General features: G+C 40.2%; 1 protein-coding gene across 1 annotated transcript in view; it reads left to right on the top strand.

Moving 5' to 3' along the window:
* Window positions 1–12,186, top strand: part of naa25 (N-alpha-acetyltransferase 25, NatB auxiliary subunit) — a 104,052-nt gene that overhangs the window by 70,837 nt on the left and 21,029 nt on the right. Inside the window, exons 19-22 of the mRNA XM_072587970.1 lie at window positions 2,234–2,357; window positions 5,529–5,594; window positions 6,935–7,032; window positions 7,618–7,728. Of these exons, the coding sequence (XP_072444071.1) occupies window positions 2,234–2,357; window positions 5,529–5,594; window positions 6,935–7,032; window positions 7,618–7,728 (399 nt within the window). The remainder of the gene's footprint in view (window positions 1–2,233; window positions 2,358–5,528; window positions 5,595–6,934; window positions 7,033–7,617; window positions 7,729–12,186) is intronic.

Genomic DNA, 12,186 nt, shown 5'->3' with positions numbered 1-12,186 from the left:
CTCTGACCTGCTGATGCGATCACAGTATTGATAGTACCCAGTTACCTCTGGTCAATGGCAGCAGGTGCATTTTAATGTTGGGAGATTCAGCAATAGTAATGCCGTTGAATGTCTAGAGTAAATAAGTGAAATCTCTCCTTGGAGAATATCATTGCTTGTCATTTATGTGGAGTGGACATTATTTGCCATTCATCGGTTCAGACTAGAATGTTGTCCAAGTCTTGCTGCATAATGGCACAATCTACCTCATTATCTGAGGATTTGTAAATGTACTGTATCCTTTCCCTCATCAGATTGATGATTGTACATTCACTGATAAAGCAACTGAAGATCACAGGGCCTTGGATAATGCCTTGAGAAATTCCTGAAGTGATATTCTAGGACTGAGATGGTTGATTTTCAATAATACAACCGTATTCAATTGTGTTAGGCATAACTCTAATCAGTGTCGGGTTTTTCTCTTGATTGCCATTACTTGGACGCACAATGGCTCAGTACTTAGCACTGCTGCCTCACAGCGCACGGGAGCTGGGTTTGATTCCAGCCTCAGATGACTGTCTGTGTGGAGTTTGCACATTCTCCCCATGTCTGTGTGGGTTTCCTCTGGGTGCTCCGGTTTCCTCCCACCGTCCAAAGATGTGGATTTTAGGTGGATTGGCCATACTAAATTTTCCCTAGAGTCCAATAATGTTTAGATTTGCCATGGTAACTGTAGCGTTACAGGGATAGGGTAGAGGGTTCGGTCTAGGTGGGATACTCTTCAAAAGATTGGTGTGGACATGATGGGCTGAATGGCCTGCTTCCACCCTGTAGGGATTCTAATCTTCAATGTTTCTGTCAAATGTCAAATGCTGTCTTGATATCATGGACAATCACTCTCATCTTGATCTGACCAATGTATGGGTAAATGCAGGAAATTGCTAACCATTCCTTTGTGACATATCCAATCTGATGAATGGCAGGCTTTCAACAACCAACATGAGAGTGATGTAACTAACAGATTCAGGGCGATTCAATCCCTGCATAGCCAGCCTCCATCACTGAAACCCAATATACACCCAAAATGTCCTTGTGGAGAGTCACAAACAGTACTGCACATTACCAAAGACTGTCTCTTCTAGAGCCTGAGTGGTGGTCTAATAGAAACTCAGCAAATGAGGAGACAATAGTTTGGTTCCAGAATTGCATTTGCTTAATAAATAGGCTCTTGCATCATCACTCGAGTTCCAATCCTTGGTCCACGTGCCAGAGCTGTGATGAGGTCAGGGACTGAGTGACTCTGGCAGAACCAAAATTAACATTCGTGAGCAAGTTGTTCTGTGTAAATGCCACTTGATACCAGCATCAACTGCACCTTCTGTCACTTTGCTGTTAACATAGTATCTGCTGATGGGGTGCTAATTGCATCTGTTAGACTTGACCTTTTTATAGACATTATAGAATATATTGTGTACAGTGCTGTGCCCTTAAAATGTGCAATTTTTTTTGGAAAAATAATTGAGAAAATTTTGTGCTAGCTTTTACGACATGCACTGAACCAAAAAACAAACTATTATGTGGCTCGCACTGACTGAACTCCACCTTTTCAGAATTGGGTTAATCTGGGAGAGCAAGAGGACTCTTTTAAGCATATTGCAGTGTTTTAGTTGTGCTTTTTGTGAATTATATGGATTGTGTCATCTTTGGCTCGGTTGCTAGTACTCATACCTTTGAGTCAAAAGGTTTCATCCCCTCCAGAGTTTGAACACAACAAAAGGAAAGTGAATCTTCAATGCACTGCTGAGGAAGAGTCATGTCAGAACAATTAACTTTCCAATGAAGCATTAAACCAGTGACTCATTTGTCTGCCTGGGTAGAAGTAAAGGATCCCACAGCACTAAAAGAAACTGAGGATAGTTATCTTTGGTGTCCTTGCCAATATTTGTTCCCTGATTAATATTTCAAGAGATTGTTTGGTCACTTGCATATTGCTCTTAGTGGGAGTTTGAGTGAAATTTGGTTACCATGTTTCGTTCATTACAACAATAACTACACCTCAAACGCACTTCTGAGACATCGAGTAGTCATGAGAAGTGCTAAATAAATACAAGTGTCTGTCTTTTATTAGAATGGCAGCCAACAAAAGTTTTCCCTTATTTTATTTCAGTCTGCTAATATGATGTCCAGATTTTTAAATTTAAATTTAATCCAGGAAATTAGCGTGCAAGTTAATATTTGCTTTTCTCGTCCACAGTTTCTCGTCCAGGGACCACCTCCAACACGTATGACAACCTACCTGGAAAGTAATAGCTGTCGGTGTCAGATTGATGCTTTCCATCTGGTCACTGATATCTATGAACTGGATGTCAGTGGATTAGGTAAGAAACTGATGTACACTTAAACTGAGAACTTCACTCTTTGATGAATTGCTCAAATGTTGAAAACTGAAACTCATGAAGTTTAATTTCAAATCTGCTTGTACAGTTGGTCAGTAAGTATTGTGTGAGCCCAAATCTTCCAAATTATATTGTCATCCGTTAGTAACTAATGAGCTCTATGAGAAATTAAATATATGGCTTCTCAAAATGCTCAGTTGAAAATACACTTGACAACTGAACTATACCATACAAGTCAAAAATGATCCAGCAATAATCTGGACAGCTTTCAATAATATATTTCAGTGCATGAGTTTCTTCCCTTTTGCTAACGATTGCAGCCTGACTGGAAACAGCTACCATTTGGAAATGGTTTTGTGAGCATGAGGAGCACAGGATAATTAGGCAAAATTAGTGTCAGCACCTCTTAGTTCAAGATTCTGTAGACTCAGGAACAGTTCTCATAGATTGGAGGATTACTAACGTAGCAACACAATATAAAAATGAGGTTGACAGAAAACAGAATTATAGACTAGTGATCCTTATCAGTAGTGAGTAAAATGTGAGAGTCCCTTCTCAAACACTTAATAGCAGAGCTATTGGAAAACAGTGACAAGTTTAGACAGCGTCTGTGTGGACTAATGAAAGGGAAATCATACTTGGCAAATCTACTAGAATTTTCCAACAGTGTAACTCCAGGCAGTCCCTGGGCTGTGAACGGGTTCCATTCTTGAGTCCATTTGCAAGTAGATTTGTCCGCAAGTTGAAGCTGAATGCAGAACACTATAGAGTAAGTATGAGTGTTTGTAATTCAGAGACCCTCCTCCTCCCCATAGTAGAGTTGATAAGGTGGAGTCAGTAGATGTGGTTTACTTGGATCTTTAAAGACATGCAACCAAGATTTGCCAGACTGATTCTTGGGATGGCAGGACTGACAGATAAATAAAGATTAGATTAGTTAGGACTCTATCCATTGGAGTTAGAAGAATGAGAGTAAAGCCTGTAATATTCCAACAGGACTAACTGTAAATGGAGAAGACAGTTTCCAATGACCAGGAAGCCAGACCAGGATTTACAGTCTTAAGGATACTGGGTAGACCATTCAGAACCGAGTTCAGAAGGTTCTTCACCCAGAGAATGGTGAGCATGTGGAATCCTTTGCCACAGAAAGCAGTTGAGACCAAAACTTGAATTTTTTAAGGAGTTAGATATAGTTCACTGTTAAAGATATCAAAGGGTATGGGGAAAGAGCAGGAACAGGGGCACTGAATTGCATGTTCAGCCATGATCATGTTGAATGGCAAAGTAGGCTCCAAGGGCCATATTGCCCACTGTTCTTCCTATTCTGTGTTTCTAAGAAACATGCAAGTTATATAGTCTTGATATCATCAATTGCTGAGTTTGCTACTTTTTTTGTGCATGGAATGGCTATCACTTGCAAGACCAGTGCTTATTGCTCATCCATAATTGACCTTGAAAAGGTGGTGGTGAGCTACTACCTTTAAACCTTGCAGCACACATGATATAAGTGCTTCTACAGTGATATTAGCAGGGAATATCCAGGAATTTTACTCAGTGAAGAAATGATTTTTTTTCAAGTCAGGATGGTTTATGGCTTGGAGGGGGATTTACAAGTCCTGGTGTCCCATGCGCCTGTTGCCTTTTCTTTGTAGATGATAGAGGTCACAGGTATGGAGGTGCTGCCAAAGATGCCCTTAGTGCCTAACGATAGTGGATCTTGTATGTGTATGCACTGCCAACGCAGTGTGCACCAGTGGTGGCTTCTTCTTCTTTGAAGTGTTATGGAATTTTTCACTTCAACCCACGCGCTTGGATACAATCTTGGTTTAACATCTTGTGGAAAAGATGTCTCCTTGACATTGTTGCATTTAGTGTCAGCCTTTGTGCACAAAGGAATTCGATCCCAGAACCTGAAGGCTTTTGAGGCAAGTATGTGTTTGAATAAGCCATAGCTGTTAATCATCCTGAATGATAGCAAACTGCTTGAGTTTGTTAGCACAGGGCTTGAAAATGGAGAATATATCTGTACACCCTTGACTTGCATCTTGGCAACGTTACAAAAGCTCTGGGGCATCAGGCGATGTCATTGATCACAGAACACCTTCTGACTGCTTTTATTAAGGCAATGTTTATGTAGCTAGCCAAGAAATGTTTCTGGTCACTGGTAATCATTTAGTAATCCTTAAGGATTCAGCCTACTTACTCACATATAGAATTACTGAATAAGTACCCTAAATAAATGTATTCTGTGCAGTCTTTGTACTCTCTGGTTTTATTGCTATGAGGTGGCGTCTATCACAATGGGTTTGGGTTCTTCTGAAGCTCAAATACCCTGGCTGTGAACCTTGTTTAAGCTCACATTTAAAACCTGGGAAAGGTAGCAGAAAATTGTGTGAAACTATGTCTAGCAAAATTTAGAACCTTCATCAAGTTGGGAAAAATGAAGATGGAGGAAATAAGTCTTCAGAGGAGAAGTTAATTAAACATTTTCAGCACAGCCTTTTTGTTTGTGATTCCATGCTACGCCAACACACTGTCTTATTTACAGAACCCAATTTGTGTCATTTCTTTAAGTCCTCGCATACAGGAATTTATTTCAGCCTTGAAGTACCTCACCAGAGAAATCTTCAGTTGGAAACTGAGGCATTCAATATTTCAGTTGATGGTCAAATGTATAAACCTCCCAGTGGTAGTTGGGGACCTCTTTGCAATTGTTCTGAAATGGTGTACCCCTGCTGTTCATTTGGCTAATTATTCATTTCAACAAAATATGTAATGTGTCTGGGATGTGTCGGCAGATGAGATGAGATGGTAAAGAGTGCATGCCATTTGCTTTTACTTCTAAAATAAAATGCATTAACTGAAATGTATCTTGCTCTTGAGTCCTTCAGAAGTAATTCCTGGTTTGCATTGTGAAGACAGACTGCTCAGATGAGGGAAGGTGGCCTTGAGACTGAGGATTAGCTCTGATATAATTGAATGGCAGAACAACTTGACTGGTTGAATGGCCAAACTGTCTACTTGTGTTCCTAGATAATAGGTGTTCATTGAATTGTGGAAATTCGCAGCACAGAGGAGGCAATTCAGCCTGTCTGTGCTGGTTGGCTTTGATTTTTATTATAATTGATACTTCTCCACTTTTAAATCCCACAGATGAAACACTGGATGTCCAGGAGAGGATAGCAAATAATTTTAAATCTTTGTTACAACAGATGCAAGGTAATGCCAAGATTCCACAAATCTTAGTCCTTTTTTTTTAATGTGTTGCTTTGTACTTATTTATATTGTATTTGTAACTGCACTGTTTTACATCCACTCTGCAAAATAAATTAGTGTGTTGTATTTGGAGGCAGAATTAGCTGAATTCTAGCAAACAATTTGCAGTAAGGTTCTGGAATTTCCTCCCCAACGAAGAAGTGGATGTATCTTCATCATGTGGACGGCATCAATGAAAAGCACCCTTCACCTATCATCATTCTTTTGGTGCTACTGAGAACAGCACTAAAGTTCAGTTTGACATTCCTCAACATGAGGCATTTGTGCAGTGGAAATATCACTCGCCTAGTAATCCAGTAAGCTTGGGTTAAACCTAAAATAACAAAGGGCTATAGGCTCAAATCCCACCACCAGAAATGCTGGAATTCAAAGTGTTAAATCTGGAATTTGAAGCTAGTCTCAGTAATGGTGTCATAAACTGCCAGTAGTTGTGAAAATGCCATCTGGTTTACTAATGCCCTTTATAGGGAAGGCAATCTGCCGTCCGTATCTGGTCTGGCCAACATATGGTTCTCAATCCACAGTAAAATTATTAACTCTTGACTGCCTTCTGAAATGGCACAAGCCACTTTGGTTCGGGTCAGTTAAAGATGGGCAACAGATGCCCTTACCAACAACCCTACATCCCATGAAAGTATAGAGAAATATATATTTTTTATTTCTTCCAGATGAGGCAGTGCTTCTGCTGAGAAAGTACTGTTGGTATGCCATTATTGTTGGTACTCACTCATTAGTTGGTATGCTGGAAGCTGATCCCTTTTATCATAATTTTTTTGCAATCAATTGAGTTTGAACTAGACACCCTTGTTGAAAATCTGACTGTTGTCCAACAACTCTGCTTCTAAAATATTTTAGCCATTATCAGTTTCTGGAGTGTCACCTCCAGGGCAACAAAAGCACTATAATTTTTCCCAAGTTTCTCTGAGTTGAGGAAGAGAAAAATCAGTCTGGATTCTTGATGGTTATCCTCTTGCTGTCAAGTGAGTTGGAAAGTTTCCAGCAGTGACTCCTCAACTTGAATATTTTAGAGCTGCTTGCACCTGTAGAATAAACCTTTGCCCTTAAACAAATCAGCACTTTCAGGAAGCAAGGAGACAATTCAGTATTTTGAAGGGGTAAAAGAAAATGGTTTCATTGCCTAGATCTAAACGAGGCAAGTCAAAATGAGAAATGTGTCTGCAATCTTTGGGAATCTTTACAATTGTTTTCTGAACACCGATAAAAACAGTAGGACTAAGATTTTGTACGCGAAGGACATCACTTGTCTGCTTTTCCCTCTTCAGAATTATTCAATAAATGTAAAGGAAACTTATTGGAAACAAAGCAAACAGAATGTACAACAAAACCGGAACTCTTAGAAAACTTTGTCTTTTTAGTTGAGGTAAGCAATCACAAACCTACTTGCCATTTATTGTTTCATTTTTTTAAAAAACACTTCTTGCGTTGACTTGATGTGGCTGAATTTGTTTTAGCAATAATAAAACTGCCTAGGTTTTGTGCACTGCAGAAGTATGGTTACAGTTTAACTAAAAACTATTTGGGTTTACTGTTAGTCTGACCGTCTATGCCACCTTCTGTTGTACAGTCCAAATTTCACTCGTTGGTAGAATGTGTAGACTCCGTGCACCCAGACAAATGCCAATGCTAACCTTATAAATTATAAATAATCACTCTGCTTGGCGTTAGAAATAGCCCTTGGAAATGAGTTCAGGAGAGGTAGCTAAATGAAGCTCATCGTTCTCTGAACTTACTATTGTGTTCATCTTCAGTTTCTTTGTTATGAGAGGTTCTCGACTTTCTGATGCACTTGTATTGCATTAACAAATAAACTGTGCTTTTATTAGGATTTAGTTGTGAATGACATTTTTTGCCTGTTCTATTGTGAAATGTGGTTCCCGCTGTTCTACACAGAACAGCAAGAAACAAATTAAATTAACTAATGTTAGGCATGTTCTTACTATCTCAGACCACCTGCATCGTCCTGTGGGTATCTTATTACTGTGGTAATGTCCTCCGGCCACTAAAATCCAGTTTACAAAGGAAAAAGAAGAAGAAAAAGGAAATCAATGTCGTAATGGTAAGAAGTTAGAGAAATTATAGAGATCTAAAGTAAAACTTGTGATCATCTAAATGTTTCTTTCTTTGACCAGTAAATTCATTCAATGTGAACCATTTTGGAAGGTTTTCAGCTAATCTTCTGGAATTTGTTGCATTTTCTGATACTGCCTGTTGTAGTAGTAAATGCACCACCAAAGGTCTCCCTACTCAGGATTGGGAAAGGAAATTTGTCTTGTTCCTAGCTCCTAATCACTATCTGTTGACCTATTCTGGAAGTGCATGAGTATGTACAGCTTTGCACTGGCTTTAATTTGTCTTGGTGAAATAGTCCACCAGCACTGCACTTGAGAATGGTCACTTGAGCAAGGCATGGGTGAGTATCTAGTGTCCATGGAATTATGCTCCAGCAAGGCTAAGTGTCTTCAGTGGAGATAATGTAGGAAATAGAACACAGTCATTTGTTCTTTTCCAGTTATGTACAGGTTGTTCTAGTATAACGCATGTTTCATCAGCGTGAATTATGAATGCTGTTTGGATAATCTATTGAACAGGTATAGCAATTTTCTAAAACCGTATTCTGCAGCGCGATTTTCTATAGCAGTTTTTCATGGCGCAAGGTTGCTGCGGAAAGCAACTGCCGCGTTATAGCAGAATGACCTGTAATCCATTAAGCTACTTTTTTGAATGTTCAATTAAAGTGCTCTATCCAATTGGTCTAATTTAATGCAACCATCTGACTTGTGGATGTGTTTATTTTTGCTTCAGTATGCAGAGACAAAGCTTTTCTTTTTGGCTTTATTGCCCTATTTATTTTTAAGTGACCTGAGTTGATGGTATAATGGTATTGTCACTGGACTTGTAATCCAAAAATCCAGGAATTGTTGTTGGGACTGTCTTTGAATGCCACGACAGCAGAGAGTAGAATTTGGATTCAATAAAATCTGGAATTAAAAGTCTAATGATTTCTATAAAAATACCGTCGATTGTCGTAAAAAAACCTGTCTGGTTCAATCAGTCCCTTTTGGGGAAGGAAATCTGGCGTCCTTTATGTGGTCTAGCTTTTATGTGACTCCGATCTTTGAATCTTAACTGCCCCTCTGAAGTTGCCTCGAAAGCCACTCAGTTATATTGAACTGTTTTTGTTTTTTAAAAAAAAGAAACTGAGGAGATTGCCTAGCGTCAACCTATGCACCAGAAACTACAATGGCAAACTTAGCAGTTGGCCTTGCAACGTCTTCCTTTGCAATGTCTGGGGCTCGTCCCACCATTGGGAGAACCCTCTCAGACTAGATAAACAACAGCTTGACAGTCATACTCAGGGAATCGTAGCTTACTCTCATTGTCCCAGACAACATGAGAAGTCATGTTGAGGTTGTACAGGACTCTTCTGGAGTACAGAGTCCAGTTCTGATTGCAGTGTTATAGGAAGAATGTTGTTAAGCTGGAGAGTATTCAGAAGAGATTTACCAGGATGTTGCCAGGTATGGAAGGTTTGAGTTATAAAGGAAGGCTGGATAGATTGGGGTGTTTTTTTTCCAGTGGAGTGTAGGAGATTGAGAGGTGACCTGATAGAAATTTATAAAATAATGAGTGGTATAGATAGTTAATGGAGTTGTCTTTTCCCGAGAATGAGGGATTTCAAGACTGGGGGGCATATTTTTAAGATGAGAAGAGAGAGATTTGAGGTGCAAATTGTTTGCACAAAGGATGGTTTGTGTGTAGAAAGAATTTCCTGAGAAAGTGGTGAATGTGGATATAATTACAACGTTTAAAAGAAATTTGGATAAGTGTGTGAACTGGGCCAGGAGCAGGCAGGTGGGACTAGTTTAGTTTGGCATGGTATGTTCGGCATGGTCTGGTTGGACTGAAGAGTCTATTTTCACGCTGTCTGATTCTCTGACTCTATAACACCAGCTCTGGGTATGTCCTGTCAAACAGCAGATCAGACCCAGCATATCTGGCAGAAGGGTCAGTACAGTGTTATATAGTCTTGTGGAAAAACTCCAGGGTCCTCAACTGGAGCTTCAGACCCCATAAAGTCTCATGGCATCAAGTCAAACATGGACAAGAAAATCTCCTGATTACTGTGTACTATCCCCACCTCAGCTGATAAATTAATATTGCTCCCTGTTGAATACTACTTGGAGAAAGTACAGAGGATGGCAAAATCCTCCACTATGGGTTGAGGATTTTGATGTCTGTCATCAGAGTGACTGCTATAGTGGTACTGCTATAGATGGGGCTGGTTGAGTTCGAAAGAATATAGCTTCTAGATTGTGTCTGTTAAATGTGATGAGGGAAAAAAACTATTTGATCTCATTCTCACCAAACTGCTGCTGATGTATCTGTGCATGACAGTGTCAGTAGGACTGACTACTACACACACCTCCTGGAGATAAAATCCTGTCTTTATCTTAATAATGCCATCCATCTTGTCATGTGATGTTAGTGCTGTCCTAAATGGGATAGAATTCAAACAGACCTAACAACTGAAGACTGGGCACCCATGTGATACTGTAGGCCATCAGCAACAGAACAATTGCACTCGAACAATCTGTAATCTCACGGACCAGTGTATTTCCTGCTCTACTATTGCCATCAAGGCTGGAGATCATTCCAGATTCAATAAAGAGTGCAGCACCATGCAGACCAAAACTGGGGTGTCAACCAGGTGAAGCTAGAGTGCAGGACTTCCTGACAGGTAAACAGCGAGTGATACACAGAAAGAAGGGATTTAACAATCAAAGGATCAAATCTAAACACTGCAGTTCTGCCGCAACTAGTTACGAATGGTGGTGGACAATTAAACAACTTCCTGGAGGAGGCGGCTCAACAAATACTCAATGGTGGAGGGTGCCCAATACATCAGTACAAAAGGTGTGGCTGAAGCATTTGCAACAATCTTCAGTCAGAAATGCTAAGTAAATGATCAATCTCTGCTTCTTGCAAATATCCCCAGCATTCAGATGTTAGTCTTTAGCCAATTCAATTCACTCCCATAATATTAAGAAACCGTTGAAGGCATTGGATACTGTAATTGTAACCGTTGAAGGCATTGGATATACTCTGTATATCCTGTAAGCAGGACAAATCCAACATGGCCACTTAGTGCTCTCTAACTTAACTCTTGATTATCAGTAAATTGATGAAAGGAGTGATGAACAATGCTGTCAGGCAGCACTTGCTAGCAATAACCTGCTCTGTAAAGCTCAGTTTGGATTCTGCCAGGGCCACTCAGCTTGGTTTAAATATGGATAAAAGAACTGATTTCCAGAAGAGAAGGGAGAGTGATTGCTCTTGGCAAGAAGGCCACATTTGACAAGAGTTGCAACAAAGAGCTCTGGCAAATTTGGAATGAATGGGAATTGGAGAGCAAAAGTTAAAATGGTTTTGGAAGTCCATCATCTCTTGTCCAGGACATCATTGAAGGAGTTCCTCAGTTTGGATATTGTCTAATCAATCTGTTCAGAGATGTGATTACACACCTCTGGACCTGAATCTGGGCCTGCTTGGGTTCTTTGACTTAATGCCTGAGGCCCAACTATTCTCACCTGCTATATTTATGACCTTCCTTCCTCCATTAGGTATGAACTGGGGATGTCCAATGATGATGATGATGATTCCTCATTCGTGATTCCTCAGATGCTGAAATTGTATATATCCATATGCAGTTAAAACTGGACAGACATCCACATTTGGGCTGAAAAGTGGCAAGCAATACCTGTGCCTGGCAATAACCGAGAATGTAACTATCACCCTTAACATTAAAGAGCATCAGCATAATTTAATCCCCCACTATCAACATCCTGGAAGGTACCATTGACCAGCAATTGTACTGGATTAACCATATGAGTACTGTGGCTACAAGAGCAGATCAAAGTGAAGGAATCATGCAAGTATCTCACCACCTGACTACCCAAAGCCCATCCATCATCGACAATGCGCAGATCAGGAATATGATGGAATTCTCTCCGCTTGCCAGGATGAGTACTGCTCCAGCAACACTCAAAAACATTTTGTAATTACCATGTTCAGTGGTAATGTTACGCACCTCTGGAACTGGTGGGACAGGCCTCATGGCTCAGAGGTAGGGGACACTACCAGTGTCCAAGAAGAGCCCTCAACATCTAAATCAAAGTAGTCTGCTTGATTGACAACACATGGGCAAACACTCCACCATTGTAGTGGTAGGGTTTACCATCTACAAGATGAACTGCAGAACTTCACAAAGGCTGTTTACACAGCACCTTGCAAGCCATGACCACTGCCATCTAGAAGGACAAGGGCAACAGATACACAGTAACAGCACTGTAAACCTACAAGACTCCCTCTAAGACACACTCACATCTTCATTTAAAGATATATTGCCTTTCCTGCAATGTTGCTGAATCAAAATCTTGTCCAAATGGACTGCAGCATTACAAGTTGGCAGCTCAGCACTACCTGAAACTAAACTATGGATGGGCAATAAATGCTG

Source organism: Chiloscyllium punctatum, chromosome 17, assembly GCF_047496795.1.
Source record: "Chiloscyllium punctatum isolate Juve2018m chromosome 17, sChiPun1.3, whole genome shotgun sequence".
Lineage (NCBI taxonomy): Eukaryota > Metazoa > Chordata > Chondrichthyes > Orectolobiformes > Hemiscylliidae > Chiloscyllium > Chiloscyllium punctatum.
Note: the sequence above shows the minus strand (reverse complement) of the source record. Positions and strands in the feature narration are given on the sequence as shown.